An 18,914-nucleotide genomic window follows, 5' to 3' on the forward strand; every position below is an offset into this window, starting at 1 on the left:
CACACATCGGACACCTTTGACACATTTTTGAGACCACTGACATTTATACAGCGATCAGTGATATAAAAATGCACTGATTACTGTATAAATGTCACTGGCAGGGAAGGGGTTAACACTAGGGGGCGATCAAGGGGTTAAATGTGTTCCCTCAGTCTGTGTTCTAACTGTGGGGGGATGGGACTGACTTGGGGAGGAGACCGATCATTGTTCCTATATACTAGGAACACACGATCTGTCTCCTCTCCCCTGACAGAACAGGGATGTGTGTGTTTACACACACACATACCCGTTCTCACTCTGTCAGGAGCGATCACCGCCGAGCCGCCAGGCATGTGCATCAGCTCCTTAGGGACGCGGCGGGCGTGCGCGCGCCCCCTGTACTCCTTAAAGAGCCTGCTGTACAGCTGCGGCAATTCACGCAGGAGTGCCATCCTGCCGCGTCAATCGACGGCGAGCAGTCGGCAAGCGGTTAATGAGGCAGAAATGATTATCCAGCTATGGTTGCAGCTTCCTGTGTATGTGGTCATTAAGGCCTGATTCACACTTATGGCATTTTTTGTAGTGCTTTTTGCATTTTGCAGATTTGCACTACAGTCCATGTAACATGGCTTCCTATGGAAAACGTTCTGTAGTGCAAATCTGTAAAATGCAAAAAGCACTAAAAATGCCATAAGTGTGAATCAGGCCTAAGTGGATGTTTCTCCCTAGCACTGATGTTCATTAGGGTTGTAAAAACCTCCCGGTTTGTAAGAATTGGCCGTATGTGCATAGCTGAGTTGGCTGAGTTCAGTAATGACTTATGTGGCCAGTTTCCAATCATTTGTCTGTAACATTTTGTATTATTTCCCCTCCAGTTCCCGATAAACCTATTATAAAGAAACGTCCAACAATGGAAAGTCAAACGATAAGGTGGGAGCTGTCTGACATTCGGGGGAACATCACTGGTTTCCAGGTAAGGTAAAATCAAACTTGGTATATTTTCTATAAAAAGACCTATAATGTGAAGCCTCTGCCTAAAAAAGGCAAGAAGAGGAAGGTTAAGGACTTGCAGGCAGGTGCCATTAGTCTTTCCCACTTGTAGGTGGCCTAGTGCCATTGCCGCATGGGAAGAGTAATCTTGGAAGAGAATTGATCCCTTAGGGATTCCGTCTGGTGCCTTGAGAAGGAAAATTATCCGATTGGACACAGAATTGTCAAGAGACTTTGGTAGCCATTTTGGGTGAGGGAAACTTTTAAATAAGGAAACCCAAGTTGTGCTTTAGATGAGTGTTTGGTCAGATGTGGGAACCCGCTTGCAAGGGATAGCATTTAGCATAGGAAGAGGCTCCAGCTAATGAATTTCAACCGAACAGTAATTTAGGAATTGACTGCTTTCATAGTCAGAAATTGACTAGAGGAAGAATGCGCAGATGTGGAGATGGAATAACATCACAAGATTATGGAACACCAAGCATGTAAAAAAAGTAAAAGAAAACAAAAAGAATACTTTAGTTAACATTACAATAAAGACTCATAATGTATACTTTAGGGATGTCCCGATACCACTTTTTTAAGACCGAGTACAAGTACCGATACCAATTACCGATCCTTTTATTTTTAATGTCACGTGGCAGTGTTGTTTTTTTTTACAATTTTTTTTTTGTTTTTTTACAATGCTTTCTTTTTTTTCTTTTTTTCTTTTTTTTAGGGGGGAGGGGGTGGACGCTGTCTGTGTGTTTTTTTTATTAAATTTTTATTATTTTTTACAATCATTTTTTTTTTTAATATTTATTGCAATACTTTGTGTTTTATTTTTTTAATCAGCCCTGTTGGAGGCTTTGGTGAGATATCAGGGGTCTTAACCGACCCCTGATATCTCCCCTTGAGACAGAGAAAGAGACAGAGGATAGAGATTCCCCAGTCCCTTTCTCTGCAGCCTCAGCTGCACTGAAAATGAATGGAGAGAAGACAGCGGCTCCTCTCCATTCATAAACTGAGACATCATAATCACAGGAGATTACAATGTTTCAGTTATGTGAATGGACAGAGTCAGCTGACTCTGTCCATACACAAAGGAAGGAGGAGGACATGCAGAGAGACAGCACAACGGAGGGGGACAACAGAACTGAGAGGGACAGCGGAACGGAGGGGGACAGCGGAGGGGGACAGCGGAGGGGGACAGCGGAGAGGGACAGCGGAGAGGGACAGCGGAACAGAGGGGGACAGTGGAGGGAGACAGCTGAACGAAGGGGGACAGCGGAACAGAGAGGGACAGCGGAGGGGGACAGCGGAACGGAGGGGGCATAGAAGATGTGGTGACAGTCAGCGGTGATCGCGTGTGGGGAAGTTACAAGCACCGATCACCGCTGTATAGATTTCACTAAAGCAGCTGAAAGTGTGGGGGGGGGGAGCTTGTAACTCCCCCACGCGCCGATTACTTCTGACTGTCAAAGTATCGGGGGAAGCATCGGGAGCATTTGCCCGAGTACAAGTACTTGGGCAAATGCTCAGTATCGGTGCCAATACCAATACTAGTATCGGTATCGGGACAACCCTAGTATACTTATTTAGCTCTAATGAATCCTCTACTGTATGAATTGTTTCCTCTATGGCTCTCACCATTTCCACTCTTGCTACCCACTCCTTCATATTCTGTGCTTCTTGGGTTCTCCATAAGCTCGGGATCAGACCTTTAGCTGCATTTAGAAGGTATGGGACTAGGCCATTCCAAAACATTTACATGTTTCCCCTTAAACCACTCAAGTGTTGCTTTAGCAGTGTGTTTGGGGTCATTGTCCTGCTGGAAGGTGAACCTCCTTCCTAGCCTTAAATCACACACAGAGTGGTACGGGTTTTGCTCAAGAATATCCCTGTATTTAGCACCATCCATCTTTCCCTCAACTCTGACCAGTTTCCCAGTCCTGACTGCTGATAAACATCCCCACAGCATGATGCTGCCACCACCATGTTTCACAGCGGGGATGGTGTTCTTTGGGTGATGTGATGTGTTAAGTTTGCGCCAGACATAGCATTTTCTTTGATGGCCAAAAAGTTCAATTTTAGTCTCAGCAGACGAGAGCACCTTCCTCCATACATTTTGGGAGTCTCTCACATGCCTTTTCGCAAACTCAAAATGTGCCATTTTGTTTTTTGCTGAAAGTAAAGTTTGTTTTTGTTTTTTTCTGGCCGCTCTGCCATAAAGCCCAACTCCATGGAGCGTACGGCTTATTGTCGTCCTATGTACAGATACTCCAGTCTCTGCTGTGGAACTCTGCAGCTCCTCCAGCGTTACCTCAGGTCTCTGTGCTGCCTCTCTGATTAATGTCCTCCTTGCCCACTCCGTGAGTTTTGGTGTGCGGCCGTCTCTTGGCAGGTTTGCTGTTGTGCCACGTTCTTTCCATTTGGTTATGATAGATTTGATGGTGCTCCTAGGGATCATCAAAGATTTGGATATTTTTTTATAACCTAACCCTGACTTGTACTTCTCGACAACATTGTCCCTTACTTGTTTGGAGAGTTCCTTGGTCTTCATGGCAGTGTTTGGTTAGTGGTGCCTCTTGCTTAGGTGTTGCAGCCTCTGGGGCCTTTCAAAAAGGTGTGTATATGTAATGACAGATCATGTGACACTTAGATTGCACACAAACTTTATGTTTCCTCTTCCCTGGCGCTCGTGCACGCGATCGCGCATGTCCGGTGGTGATCGTGCTCGCCGGCCACGGCGCATCAGGTCCCTCATCGTGCAGCAGGCACGCACCCTCTGGTGGCCAAAAAAGGGAAGGATGTACCCATACGGGATTTCGCCCAGGGGAGCCATTCTGCCGCAGTGTATCTGCGTGAGCCGGTTGGGAACCGGTTAAAGATATTTTTTGAATAGTTCCAATGCACTTCACAGAGTATACAAATGACTTCAGCACAAAAACAGAGCCACGGACCTTGTCCTGAAGGCTTGAGCGTGGTGATGTCACAGATAGTAGCTCCACCCGGCGGGTGTATAATTATAATGAAATTGTTTGTTGCAGATGAATATCTCCGCCTGGAGGGATTACAATGTGACTTTTACTATGGATGAGTCCAAAAGGTTCCTCCGTAACGTTACAGAATATAAAATCCCTCTTCATCATGGAACCAGCTACAACATCACCCTCCAAGGATTCACATCGGCTGGAGCCGGAAATGTTACAACTTTATCTGTTGAAACAGAAATTGGAGGTGAGTACTGTGTTAAAATCCAAACAGTTATCACTGTAATTCCCGTATAAAATCAAATTTTTGCGTACAATGGCCAACACATATCCCTTGCCAAAACCGTGTTCTGGCTTGGGAGATTCACCTTCTCTATTTGTAGTGGATCAGCAATATTTTCCAATAGGTACACCTGCCGTGCCTCTAGGAAAGGAAATGAAGGGCTATCTCCCCAAAAGGACAGAAAAAAATGTACATGGAATTTCAAGCCTTACCTTCCCAGTCCAACATAAAATTAACAGAATAGCCAAATATACACTAGAAAGTAAAAGACCCCTGTAAATACTGTGGTAACAGTCAGTGGCGCCACTATGGGGGTGCAGACCGCACCCGGGTGACACCCGTCAGTAGGTATATATATATAGATATATATATATATATATATATATATATCTATATATATATATATGTGTGTGTGAGGGGATCCTTGTATGTATATATGTGTGTGAGGGGTCCCAACTGGAATGAGGTGACAACACCGGAGGAGGGGCAGCGACCTCTGAGTAGGGAGGACATGAATGGTGGGTTCTCTGTCTGCCCAGCCTCCCCTCCCCCCATTGTAGGACAAGTCCGGCTTGCTCCTCTTCCTGGACGTAGTGACGTCATCATGCAGAGTGCACTCCCTGGTTGTCCTGGTAACAGGCCGGAGCTGGACGGAGTAATGACAGCTGGGGAAGAGGTGAGAGACCAGGGGAATTGTATGCCATGTGCGATTGTGGGGTGCAGTGGAATTAAAATTGAAGGGGGGGGGCTGCAGGGCAATTATAATTGTGTAGGGGAGGGAAATTATAATTGAAGAGAGGCTGCGGGGAAATTTGAATTGTGGAGGAAGGGTAAATATAATAATTGAAGGAGGGGACTGCAGAAGAATTACAAGGGTGGGGGGGGCACCATGTTTTACTGCACCAGGTGACACCAACCATAGTGACACCACTGGTATTAGAGTTTCAATAAAAACATTTAAGGTTTGATCCCTTAACAAAAAAGCCTGCCGAGATCCACTTATCACAAGTTGTTTGAGTTAGTAAGGCTGAAATTCTCATCTGGGGTCAGTATATTGTACTGTGAAATCTGTTAAAGAGTTGAGAGGAACATATCAATTGTTCATCAGATTTTCAATTAATAGAAAAGTCATGCAGCCAAACCAGAAGAAGCTTTCAGTTTGACCAGAATAAAATAATTGTTTGAAGAAGGTCTTTGATCTTCTGTCCTAATTCAGCTTTTAGGTCTTGCCCAAAACCAATATAGAAGGGAGTTAATGTAGGGAATGGGTGGACTGAAAAGTTGAAGGACCCATAGTTGCCGATCTGTTGCTCCTTCACATTGTAGTCAAGGTCCTAAATCCTTTCAGGAAAAGCCATTTCCTGTGTCTCCCTTGCTTCGAGAGTCCCCAAATTCCAAATCACCTCGATCTCCGGATTCATCTTTCCTTCCCTCTGCCTGCAGTAGAGCTGGAGAGCCGACCCAGGAGATAGAGGTGACTGGAATTTGGAGATTCTGGGAGCAGCCGGCAGCCAGACCCTTCTGCAATTTGAGGTTCCAGGTTTGGATTTATCAACTTGTTTCTACTCATCTCCTATTGTGAAGGTTTGCTTCAGCTATTGCACCATATGGAATAAAGACCAGCTGTTAGCTGGCCCCACAGCTCCAGAGAAGTCTGACAGTTGGCAGTTTTATAATACATTGTGTTCAGCCCAGCATTCAGCTTTTTTCATTAGTTCCTGAATTCCCTTTTCAGATCCTCCTTGTCATGAGGGGGGAACAATGAATCATTCTACTGTACAGCTGCTACCGGTTCCCGATCTCTATGGACCAATCAGGTCAGAAATTGCACATCATTTCCTTATAACTTATGCTTGCCATATGGGTGGTTCACAATTGTAAATGTATTTAAAACAGCGCTTTGTAATATTCACATGCCTACACTGTATAACACGTGACCACCACATGTTGCTGGACATCCCATTCCAAAGCAATGCCCATTACTAGAGAGTTGCTCATTTATACTTGCTTCAACTTTATCACGGATTAATGTGCCCACCGCTTTAACATGTTTTTTTATGATGCTTTAATGATGCTTCGATGATGCTTTTTTGAAGCTTTAGTGAAGTTTGGAAAATGTCCTGTGTGTGTGTTGATTTTTTATTTGTTTAATAGGGGCCCAGTAGTACCCGCACTTAGCAGATCCCCAGCTCATTGGTACCCTCGTTCAGCAGAGCCTCAGCTTATTAGTACCCTCAGTCAGCAGGTCCCCAGCTTATTAGTACCCTTGTTCAGCAGATCTCCAGCTTATTAGTACCCTCGTTCAGCAGATCCCCAGCTTATTAGTACCCTCATTCAGCAGATCCCCAGCTTATTAGTACCCTTGTTTAGCAGTTCCCCAGATTATTAGTACCCTCGTTCAGCAGATCCCCTGTTCAATATTACCTCCAGCTTTGCTGATGCCCCACTCGGAAGTAATTCCCAACTTTGCTTATCCCCCCTCTCAGTGGTAACCCCCAGCTCTGCTGATCCAATGGTTTGCTCATCCTCCTCTGTCTCTCTCTGGTCCCCGCTCACCTGCTGTTATATTGTTCCCATGCTGCGTACCACATGTGGCATTGCTAGTTTCTCCTGCTCTGGTTCCCCAGCTCTGCTGATCCTCTGCCACTCAGTCCTCTCTCTCTTCGGTCCCTCCTCACCATCCACTATAGCATTCCCAAATTGCTCTCCACGTGTCCCGTCTGCTAGTTGCTCCGCTCCAGTCGAGACGCCCCTTCCTGCTGCTCCACGCTGTACACCAGATGTGACTTATGCACCAGACACTTCTAGAATATATACACATGAACCAGAAGTGACTGCTGATGACGTCTTTGAAGTTTACTTGTTGTTTTTCTAGTGCATCATGGGATATCTCATACCTGCAATACCTCCAAAGCAAATCAAAGCTAAAACTGAATAAAAGCCTCTCAAAAGCTGCAGGTGCTGTAAGCGAGCGTTGACAAAGACTTCTATGGAGGCTTTGGAGATGTTTTGAAGCACCAAGAAAGCGACATGGTGTATCATTTTTTACGCAAAGCAAAAACAACGTGTAAACTTAAACTGGCATTCAAAGCACTTTAAAAAAGTATGTCCAATCAACATTTTGGAGCAAGTGTAAACAAGCTCTAACAGTCTCCACTCTTTTGGAAGGCTTTCCACAAGAATTTGGGGGTTGGTAGTGCTAATGTGTGCCCATTTAAGCAGAAGAAAATTTGTAAGTTCAGGTACTGATGTTGGATGAGAAGATCTGGCTCACAATTGGATTTCCAACTCATTCCAAAGGTATTCAGTAGGGTTGAGGTCAGATACGGATATTGGATGAGGAGATCTGGCTCGCAATTGGATTTCCAACTAATCCCAAAGGTGTTTAGTAGGGTTGAGATCAGGTAATAGTGTTGGATGAGAAGATCTGGCTCACAATTGGATTTCTACTGCATCCCAAAGGTGTTCAGTAGGGTTGAGGTCAGGTAATGGTGTTGGATGAAAAGACCTGGCTCACAACTAGATTCCCAACTCATCCCAAAGGTGTTCATTAGGGTTAATGTCAGATAAGGATGTTGGATGAGGAGATCTGGCTCACAATTGGATTTCCAAGTCATCCGAAGGGTTTTCATTAGGGTTGAGGTCAGATACAGATGTTGAATGAGAAGATTTGGCTCAAAATTGGATTTCCAACTCATCCCAAAGATGTTTAGTAGGGTTGAGGTCAGGTAATGGTGTTGGATGAAAAGACCTGGCTTACAATTGGATTTCCAACTTATCCAAAAGGTCTTCAGTAGGGTTGAAGTCAGTTAGTGGATGTTGGATAAGAAGATCTGGCTCACAATTGGATCTCCAACTCATCCAAAAGGTTGAGGTCAGGGTTCTGTGCAGACCACACAAGTTCCTCCACATCAAACTTATCACATCATTTCTTTATGGAGGTGGCTTACACAGAGGCACAGACATATTGGAACAGAAAAGGGCCATCCTCAAACTGTCACCACAAGTTTGGAAGAGCACAATTGTCTAAAATGTGTTTGTATCTATAATATTACTAGTACATTTCCATGCCGATGTGCCTAATTGTATGCACCAGTAAACAATGGATGAGGCCGAAGACCTGAACTGAATAATACGACGGGTGTTGACAAACATTTTTGACCATATAGTGTATATTCTTTGTCTGTATAGTATACAGTATATTTCCATTGACATGCAATTTTCTGACAGTACCATGTAGCATAGTATGAAGAGTCTTCTGTGTGATCTGAGATTTCCCAGCCTTAGTGCCCTTGGAATTAAGATCTAGGCCCCATGTCGGAGCTCAGACACAATCCCCCCTCTTTCTCCTACAATACAGTGTGGGTGTCTCTCTATTGGCCTTACTGCCCAGCGTTTGCAGATGAGCAGAGGATCTATATTTGTATGAATAAGTGCAGTAGCTACATTTTAATACACACTTTTTGAACTGTATAGATGATCTGATGCATATCATTTCAAAGCTTTAATTAATTGTCTGTTTCCCATCTTCAGCTTCTATGAAATACTTGTCTTTGGTGGTCAGGAACACAATATGAGCGCAGACTGCCTGAGATTCAAAACCGTCCACTACAACTTCAGCAGGACTTCCAGTCATTATACTGCGGCTGTTCTTCCGGCACTGAACCTTACCGGGGCCAGGACCTTCACTCTGGGGGATAATCAATATTATAAGGGATTCCACAACGCCCCTCTGATCCCCAAACATAATTACACCATCTACATACGGGTCACCAGCCAATGGAAACAGGTGTGTTTCAACTCAAAATCTTCTGCTGTGTGAGTCTGTAGCAGATGAATACTTCATAACTTTGGCAGGTTACTTGTTGAAGCTCAAATCTGAATAGTTTATTCTTAAAGCGGCAGTAAACTCTCGAAAAAAATAATTAAATTCCCCCCCAGCAAGGCATCACATACCAGCATATTATACAAGACTTACCTTAAAACAAAGCCCTCCTGGTGGCGTGCAGTCACTGCTGTAGAGGCTTCCATCTTCTCCCGGTCTTCGTTTTGGGTTCGCGGGCTGCGGCCGATTGATTGGCCGTCACATGATGTCACGGCCGCGGCACACAGCTTTGAAGGAATGGCACAGGTATGCTGTTCCTTCGACGCGCATGCGCCTGTGACATCAAAGGCTGCTGCTCGCTAGAATATCTCCTACATGGTGCAGGTTTAGGAGATATTTATTTTACTTTAAACTAGTGCTAAAGAAAACAGCTCAGGGTTCAATACTTACCCTCAATACAGAGCTGTCTCCCACAGCATATGGGGTACTCAAGGAGGAAGGGGGTAATATGGAGGATTGAGGGAGGGAGCCATAAAGCTGGAGTTGGGCTTTAAATGATGTTCTGTACATAGATACCTGTCCTCAAAGTAGAAGTAAAGGCTATACAATAACCTGCCTACAATAAATGCTGCTTCCCTATTGCTCTCCTATTACTTGCATACTTTTTCTATATGGTCACATGGCCATGGAAATATGACATTTAAAGGATAAGTTCACCTTTAGTAGCATGTTTCATGTTACACCCTTATTTAACATGTAACATGTTACTTTCCAGAGTTAGAGTGAAATGCATTGGGGGCATGGCTTGGCTGGAGCACAGGCTGATGTGCAGCGCATAGGCACTTTTTTGTCTCTTGCATCATTGGAGCTGGGATGAGCTTTGTCCTTGTCCCAGTGGTGTGCTACAGGAGATGACCCAGATGGAGCCTTGAGTGGCACCCCCTATTTGTTGTCGGGGGATCTTCTCCCCACACCCACTGTCACAATTTGAAAACAGTGCGACTGTGTGGGGCTCCGCCGACACAGCTGTGTCATTCATTCACAGTTTCCTGTGAATGAACATATTACAAGTACCGTCAGTCATTTTGGCTGACGGCTTGTAGTTCTCAATGAACAGTGAGGACACTTGTGAGCGCTCTCATACAGTATCTCACAAAAGTGAGTACACCCCTCACATTTTTGTAAATATTTTATTCTATCTAATAAAATATTTACAAAAATGTGAGGGGTGTACTCAGTTTTGTGAGATACCATATATATATATATATATATATATATATATATATATATATATATACACACACACTTTTTAAATGTTTTAAATGTTAGGGTTTTTTTTGCATTCCCATTGATTGCATATACGGGAATGCAAAAAAAACCTAACATTTAAAACATTTAAAAAGGTTATATATATATATATATATATATATATATATATATATATATATATATATATATATATATATATATATATATATATATATATACAGCAGGTAAAATAAGTATTTTTTTTTAAAGGCGAACTTATCCTGGATTATGGTCTTACTTTAAAGCGGAGGTCCGCCGAAAAAAAAAAATTAAAAGCCAGCAGCTACAAATACTGCAGCTGCTGACTTTTAATATATGGACACTTACCTGTCCAGGAAGCCCGCGATGTCGGCAGCCGAAGCCGATCTGTCCATCGGCTCTCGGCTGCTGCTGCCGCCGCGCGGCTTCACTTCCTGGTTCCCTACTGTGCATGCGCGAGTCGCGCTGCGCGTCTTCTCTGGTCCCTGCTGTGTTCTGGGACCTGTGTGTCTCCCAGAATACATGGGGGGAGGACAGAGTAGGCACCGGAAGTGGCGTAGGTCACCACAAGCGCAGCGGTGATCTATGCCAGGAAGTGGGAGCAAATACCTGTATTAGACAGGTATCTGCTCTCTCCTCCCCCCTGAAAGGTGCCAAATGTGACACCGGAGGGGTGTGAGGATTCCAAAAAGTGGAAGTTCCATTTTTGGGTGGAACTCCACTTTAAGTAAGTTTCCCTTTGAAAAAAAAAACAATGATTTTTCTGATGGTACCTTGCACATTCCTTCAGTCTTGAGAGGCGATGTTTCTCAAGACAAATTCTGTGTGTCCCGGTCAAATCATTTTAACTTTAATTGTACTTGATTTGATTGTAGCCGTATTAGTGCAATTGTGACAGAGAAAATTGAGTTCTGTCCGTGATACTTTTTTTATTTGCACTAACATACAATTTTTCAGGACAAGCTTTCGGGGTATGTCCCCTTCTTCAAGGTCCAAGCAGTACTGATTCACAAATTTTTAAGCAGAATGTTAAAGAAGAAGAAAAAAAAAAAAAAAAAAGAGAAAACCAAACACATACAAATCAATGGTAATAAAGATAGCAGCAGAGTTAGTGAGATAAGACACTAGCTCTCCCTCTGTCTTATCTCACTAACTCTGCTGCTATCTTTATTACCATTGATTTGTATGTGTTTGGTTTTCTCTTTTTATTTTTTTTTTTCTTCTTCTTTAACATTCTGCTTAAAAATTTGTGAATCAGTACTGCTTGGACCTTGAAGAAGGGGACACCCCGAAAGCTTGTCCTGAAAAATTGTACATTAGTGCAAATAAAAAAAGTATCATGGACAGTACTCAATTTTAATTGTAATAGGCTGGTCTTGGAAGACATAGGGCTCCATACACAGAGCAGATTTTCTCTTGTATGGCTGTTGCACCGCACCATATGTAGCTCATATATCATAGGTCTCAATTCAGAAAGCTTTCTCCAATGTTTTATGTATGGCTTGCCCTCCTTTAAACCCCATTCAAGATGAGAATCTCAAGGCAAGCCTATATTTAATGCTTATATATATATATATATATATATATATATATATATATATATATATATATATATATATATTGTCCCTGACAGAGAGGACAGCTCTTTGGTCTTCGAATGGAAGAAAGAGATTCTGTGGACAGGTGTCTTTTATACACGTGACGAGTTGTCATTAGGAGCTCCTTCTTACATTGACATTGATCTGTGTACCACATGAGCACCTACTGTAGCCAGTCTTTGGGAGACAGAATTATTGTTGGTTGGTAGGGGATCAAATACCTAATTTACTCACTGAACTGCAACTCAATTTATAACATTTGTTTTATGTGTTTTTTTTTTCTGGATTTTTGGTTGATATTCTGTCTCTATTCTTTAAAATACACCTATGATAAAACATTATAGACCCTTCATTTCTTTGTGAGTGAGCAGACTTACGAAATCTGCACGGCGATCGAATAATTATTGTCCCCACTGCCCACTGTATATATATATATATATATATATTGCCAGGACTAAAGAATAAAACATTTAAAAAATTATATATTTTAATCAGGTAAAAATAAAATATTATTATTGATATTTTGCACTTTTATATACAGCCAGCAGATGGCACTCTTGGCTTTTTTTTATTTGGTTTCCCTGTCTTAACACGCTACCTTTTTTTAACCTTGGCGCCCTCGGTTGCTTTCTGGGTTTTTCAGGGATGCCTTGGCAAAAAGCCTAAAGATTACCACAAATTGCCAAAACATGTCAACAAGCCAGCGAGTAGATGAAGCTTGCCTTTTTTGTTACACAAAGCCACAAGTTTTTTGTGCAGCATTTACAACCATGGGCACCGTGCAAGGGCAGAAACTGAGCAGAGAAATGCTAGAATATTTGTCAGCCCTAGTTTGCAAAGGTGGAGGAATAAATCACCTCTAATGTTGGGTGGCTCACAAAAGCTGCTGTGATAAAATATTAGTAAAACTAATATTTTTTGTGTTTTTTTTTTTTTAATACAAGAATGGAGTGCCTCAAGATTGTGTATAATTTTTAAAGGGTGCCTTGGATGGAAAACGTTTGAGAATCACTGGTCTACCGAGCTCAATAGCTCAAGCTGAAATGCACATATACACACACACACACGCGTGAATGGGTTAGAGCTGTGACTCCTCCCCCTCACTTCAAACAGCTCCATATGAACATTTTTAAATAGAGACAGTGTCTGAAAGTAAACATTCTATGCTCTGATCTCAGGTTCAAAAACTTGTAGCATTATGGGCATAGGTGGTGGGCTCAGTCTATTGCATTAGGGTGTGTACCCCAAAGCTCAAACACGAATGTGTGTGTGTATATACAGTATATATATATATATATATATATATATATATATATATATATATGTGGATAGATAGATAGATAGATAGATAGATAGATAGATAGATAGATAGATAGATAGATAGATAGATATGTCTATATATATAGATATAGATAGATAGATGTCTATATATATATATATATATATATATATATATATATATATATATATATATATAGATATAGATATAGATATAGATAGATATAGATATATATATAGATCTATATATATATATATAGATCTATATATATGCTGTGTACATATATAGATATATATATATAGATCTATAGATCTATATATATATATCTATATATATATATATATATATATAGAGCTATATATATATACAGACACACACTCTTATAAATACATGTGAAAAGCATTTTAAAATGTATTAACACATGAACAGTGTCAGTAAGGCAATAGGGCAGTGGACGATGTTGGTAGTTTTTTTTTACAATTTTTTTTTTGTTTCATTATTTTGTACAGATTTTTTTTTTTTAAAAGCCCTTTTAAGAGGTGATTTGGTGAAATATCAGGGGTCTAAACAGACGTTTAAGACTGGACAGGGTACAAATGGGAAGTGCTCTGTGCTGTGCGGCTTCCTGTTCATTCACAAACTGAAGCATAGTAAACACAGTTTGCTATGCTTCAGTTGTGAATGGACACAGTGAGCAATTGGTACTGATCACTCACTGTGTTCATTCTATCTAGAAAATGCTTTTCAATACTCATTGAAAATGCTGTTCATAAGTGTTCAATACTTATTTTACCCACTGTGTATATATATATATATATATTTATATATACACACACACACATACAGTTTATATACCCACCCTAGGAAAAAAATCGAAATGTAACTTTATTTAAATGTATTTTGTTTAAAAATGTTTCCTTTTTCCAAGGTGAATAAATCATCGTGTGCCTATGCTGGCTTCTTTGAAGGTATGTTTCTGTATGATATTTTGTATGCATACTGTATTATTTATATATATATATATATATATATATATACTGCGCTGTGCAATCTGCTTGGACATTCTGTCACACTAAGCCGGTGCTGTTCTAGTCCGGCTGGTCGTTGCCCCCCGTCTCCCCTCTTGGTGGTCCAGGACCCGAATTTCCACCTCCCCCCGCGCCTTTGTCGGGGGGTGGGTTAATACGCTTTGTGTGGGGTATCCCCTTTGGATGCCCCCTTGGATGTAGTACAAGCCTGATATATGTGGTGATGCTTCCGCGGTATCGCTGATGAAGCAGCTGTTGACTGCGAAACGCGTCAGAACAGAACAGCATCTATTTGTCAGCTACTTACTAAGATGTTTTTCATATAATATGTATAATATTGATTGCAACTTCATTGGGTTAGCTACTGTATGTAAGACCTTGTATTTATCTTTTAATGGGTTTGTTAAATATTAATGTTTCTTTTATCTAATCGTGTTGCCTCAAGTGTGGCACTAAGCCTCTAAAGACCCCATTTTTTTATGGAGAGATTTCCCTTTTATTGTTCTTTGTATGTATATTGCATTACTTGTAGCTCTGTAAGAAACATCAATTGTAATAAGCCAGTTTGATTTGACTCCAGTCTCTTGCAGTCCCTCTACAGCACAGCTCAGACCTCAGAAGGAGAAGCAGCACAGTTAGCCTGTCAGTTGTGCTGGAGTGCATTAGACATGTTGATAGGAGGAGAGCAGAATGAGCTGATCAGCGCGCTGCATTTCACTGAACTGAAGGAGGGAAAAATCATATCTACTGCCCTGCCCTTAAATCTGTACACTAGAAAACAAACAAAAATATGGAGTTGCTGCACAATCACTCACTCAGGGCACCAACAGCAGGAGAAGGGCTCTTGGACACAGTATTCGTCAGGGCACCAACAACAGGAGAAGGGCTTTAGGACCCAGTATTTGTCAGGGCACCAACGGCAGGAGAAGGACTTGGGCTTGTCTCACAGATTCTCTCTGCCTGCCTTCCTGTGTTTTGACCTCGGCCTCCCACTTGACTAAGTCTGCTCCGTTATCCACCCGGCTCCGAATCCTGGCTTGAACTGACTATCCCTTTGTCTCAGCATTCCCAGAGACCTGCCACATCTCACAGGTGCCACCTGCCTGCAGCCTCCACTCAGTACATCAGCAGTATCCCTGAGTCCTTTGGAAAGCAACTTTGCAGGCGACCTGTGCTACTTTGTACCCGACTCCTCCTGTCTCACCTTCAGGGGAATCTGGAACTTAGCTGCAAAGAAAGCCCTCTCTCTATTGGCCTCCAGCACCTGGTACCTGACAATACATCTGACAAATCCCCCCCCCCCCAACTAGCAGGCAAAATAATCCATCAGGTGTTTATGGTTCATCACTGGCAGGATTTCCTGTTAGATTTCTTGAAGGTTAAACAAGGCCCACAAGTGAACTAGCTCTGTGTTTGATCTTTTCTTTTTGTTCACTTGGGGAAAATCGTCCAGATCTGTGCAGTAACCCAGTGTGAGGCTCTACTTCTGTGCAGGAGCTTCGTGAAATAAAGACCATTCACTGCTGCTCTCTCTTCTTGTGCAGGGTGACTGGTCTTGTCTCCGCCCCCAAAAGACATTTTGGGTACACAAAGTGGATTTATATATTTTGGGGCTTGGAATATATTTGAATGGGAGTTGAGTCCAGCCACTTTCTAACATCTGCTATGGGTTAAATCCAACTGGTGCATGCTGGTTTTACTGGACCACGGGAATACAGCTATTCCTATTATTCTGGTGCTCTGACAGGAGAGAATACTGCTTTCTTACACAGCAGCAGGTCTGCCTGCCCCCTCCACTTCACTGCCCATTCACAGAAGCCTTTCTATTTTTAGAATGGGTTCACATAATACAAAGCACTCTGACCAGTGGCGGCTGGTGCTCAAAAAAAAACCCCATCAATTGCAGCCTCACTGTACCATCAATCGCAGCCACTGTGCCATCAAATGCCGCTACTGTGCCTATCAATTGCCACCACTGTGCCATCAAACGCAGCCACTGTGCCCATCAAACGCAGCCACTGTGCCATCAATTGCCGCCACTGTGCCATCACACGAAGACACTGTGCCCATCAAATGCAGCCACTGTGCCATCAATTGCTGCCACTGTGCCATCAAACGCAGCCACTGTGCCCATCAATTACTGCCACTGTGCCATCAAACGCAGCCACTGTGCCCATCAAACGCAGATGCTGTGCCATCAAATGCAGACACTGTGCCCATCAAACGCAGACACTGTGCCCATCAAATGCAGCCACTGTGCCCATCAAACGCAGGCACTGTGCTCATCAAAAGCAGCCATTGTGCCCATCAAACGCAGCCACTGTGCCATATCAAATGCTCCCACTGTGTCCCATCAAATGCTCCCACTGTGCCCCATCAAATGCTGCCAGTGTGCCCCCCGCCCGCCGTCTGCACTTACCCTGTCTCGGTGGGACAGCTCCTCGATGTCTTCTCCCATCCTCTCTTCTCTCTTCCTCCTGATAGGCATCCAATAACAGCGCCTGTCGTTTCAGCCAATCAAGTGATGGGTAACAGATCCGAGCACCTGATTGGCGGAGAGGCGGTTTAGAGTTAGGAAAGCGAATATTCATTCGCTTTTCTAACACAGCTGAGTGACCTGCGAGTGCCCAGCATGGCACTCGCAGGTCACCTTTTTTGACGCCTATACGAGCCTATGGCTCTAATCAGGTGCTTCAAAAACGACCCCCGCTGCTCTACTTCAGGCGCCCGGCACCTGAAAAGGGGCCGGGCCCCTGATTAGGGGTGGCAGTGGCGGCCATAGATAGATTCATGTTCGCCCTTATGGTTGCACCACCACTGACTCTGAGAATGGGCGGGCGGAAGGGAGGGATGGGCAGAGCACCTGCATACAACTCTTCAGCTGCAAGAGCTGAGACCAGAAGATCCAGTGTTGGAGCGCCAGTAGTATAGCGATAGCTGTACTCACTGTAAAAATGAAAACTGTACATAAAATAAATTATTCTATGAGGTGTCACGCACCTCATTGGACTTAAAAGACAAGTATGGGTTTGGGGGTTTTTCCTTCATTATACTTGCCTGGGACCGATGCTGCATCTGTCCCCTGGCGCCTCTACACTGAGAACCGAGCGGTCGAACATCGCCGATGGCTCGGTTCTCACAGCTCCCCGAGCAGAGAGCTGCTGATTGTCAATCAGCAGCTCTCCGGATCTGCTTCTCCACTCTCATTGGAGCGCTGAGCTGTGGAGGGGGGGGGGGGACAGCTCTCTGCTGAAAACGTGACACAGGAGTGCAAAACGAATGGCACCCCTGTGACCCATAGGAGAAGCCCAGCCAAAGGAGCTTAGGCTGGACTTCTCCTTTAACCCCTAGTAATCCAGCTTATTTGTGAGAATGGCTGACTTCCCGGGGTTCAGCTTTACCATGCAAGCATACATCTGCTGTTAGGTCCACTTCAAACAAATGTCCACCTGGAATATGCAAGATTATAAGAATAATAAGGTCATTCTTTGTTGGAGAAATGGGATGAGTGATCCAGTAATATTTCTCTCTTTGTGTTAGCGGTGACAGTTGCTGGGCCTGCGGACAGCACAGCTCAAATGATTGCCGGGTCGTTATCGGCTGTGATTTTACTGCTCGTCCTTCTGACCTTAGTGGTCCTATGGAGGGTCCGGTCTTCAGGGTATGTATCTTTCTGAGTTCTGGGGAAATTCTATAGAGGTACAATAAGGGGTCAATCTCTAAATGTTTTCACCCAGGATTCCCACATTTTTCTAACTTGATTCATTTGGAAAAATGTATCAATCCTTGGTCAATGTCGTGTGAATGTTGGGCAACACCATTTATAAATGGACCCATAAGTCTTTCCCTATCTATTCCGAAGCTCCTATCTCATGTCCATGGTGCCTTCAGGAAACCTTGGTTGAGCATCCTTTGGGAAGTATTAATAATATTATTATTATTATTCAGGATTTATATAGCGCCAACAGTTTGCACAGAGCTTTACAATATAAAGGGAGACAATACAGCAACAATACAATTCAATACAAAAAGGTTGGGAGCTTACAATCTAATAGGAACAGGCTGGTGGAACAAAGGGAAAAAACTGATGTGAGAAATAGAAGATTTGGTTTTCAGTGGCGGCCTGTCCATACGGGGTGCCGCCCCCCTAATCCATGCGCCCGGCCCCTAATCTACATGCAGGGCACTGGACACATGGATTTCAATAGGGTTTTTTTTTTTTAAGCACATGATTAGAGCCTGAGGCTCTAATTGGCTTTAAAAAAGGGTGGGCTTGGGGCGCAGAGCACTGCGCCCTGAGCCCACCCAGTTGCGTGACAATAGCAAATTAATGTTCGCTACTGTCTTCCTGATCCTCCTCCTGGCCAATCAGGAAGTGGGTCTCAGACCCAATTGGCCGGGGGGGGGGGTTCTTGTGGCGTTAGTTTGCTTCCCCCCCCCGCCACCCGAAATATTTAGCACCAGTCGCCACTGTTGGTTATTAGCTGAAGGAAGGACAGGCTTCGCTGAAGAGATGCATTTTCAGGGATCCCCCAACAGTGGACAGAGTGGGAGATAGCTGGACAGATTGGGGTGGTGAGTTCCAGAGGATGGGAGAGGCTCTGGAGAAGTCCCGGAGATGAGCATAGGAGGAGGAGGAGGTCTTGGGAGGAGCAGAGAAGACAATTTGGGTG

At 43.4% G+C, this 18,914-nt stretch overlaps 1 protein-coding gene across 3 annotated transcripts in view; it reads left to right on the forward strand.

Annotated features, from left to right (window-relative positions):
• The window catches only part of LOC141130438 (receptor-type tyrosine-protein phosphatase kappa-like), a 206,312-nt gene that overhangs the window by 135,472 nt on the left and 51,926 nt on the right, over positions 1–18,914 (forward strand). For all 3 annotated transcript variants that reach the window (XM_073618135.1, XM_073618137.1, XM_073618136.1), the window contains exons 13-18: positions 855–952; positions 3,999–4,188; positions 5,960–6,041; positions 8,758–9,013; positions 14,142–14,181; positions 17,782–17,902. In XM_073618135.1, coding sequence (XP_073474236.1) covers positions 855–952; positions 3,999–4,188; positions 5,960–6,041; positions 8,758–9,013; positions 14,142–14,181; positions 17,782–17,902 — 787 coding nt within the window. The remainder of the gene's footprint in view (positions 1–854; positions 953–3,998; positions 4,189–5,959; positions 6,042–8,757; positions 9,014–14,141; positions 14,182–17,781; positions 17,903–18,914) is intronic.

The sequence above is a fragment of the Aquarana catesbeiana genome, linkage group LG01, assembly GCF_042186555.1.
Source record: "Aquarana catesbeiana isolate 2022-GZ linkage group LG01, ASM4218655v1, whole genome shotgun sequence".
In the NCBI taxonomy this organism is placed as follows: domain Eukaryota; kingdom Metazoa; phylum Chordata; class Amphibia; order Anura; family Ranidae; genus Aquarana; species Aquarana catesbeiana.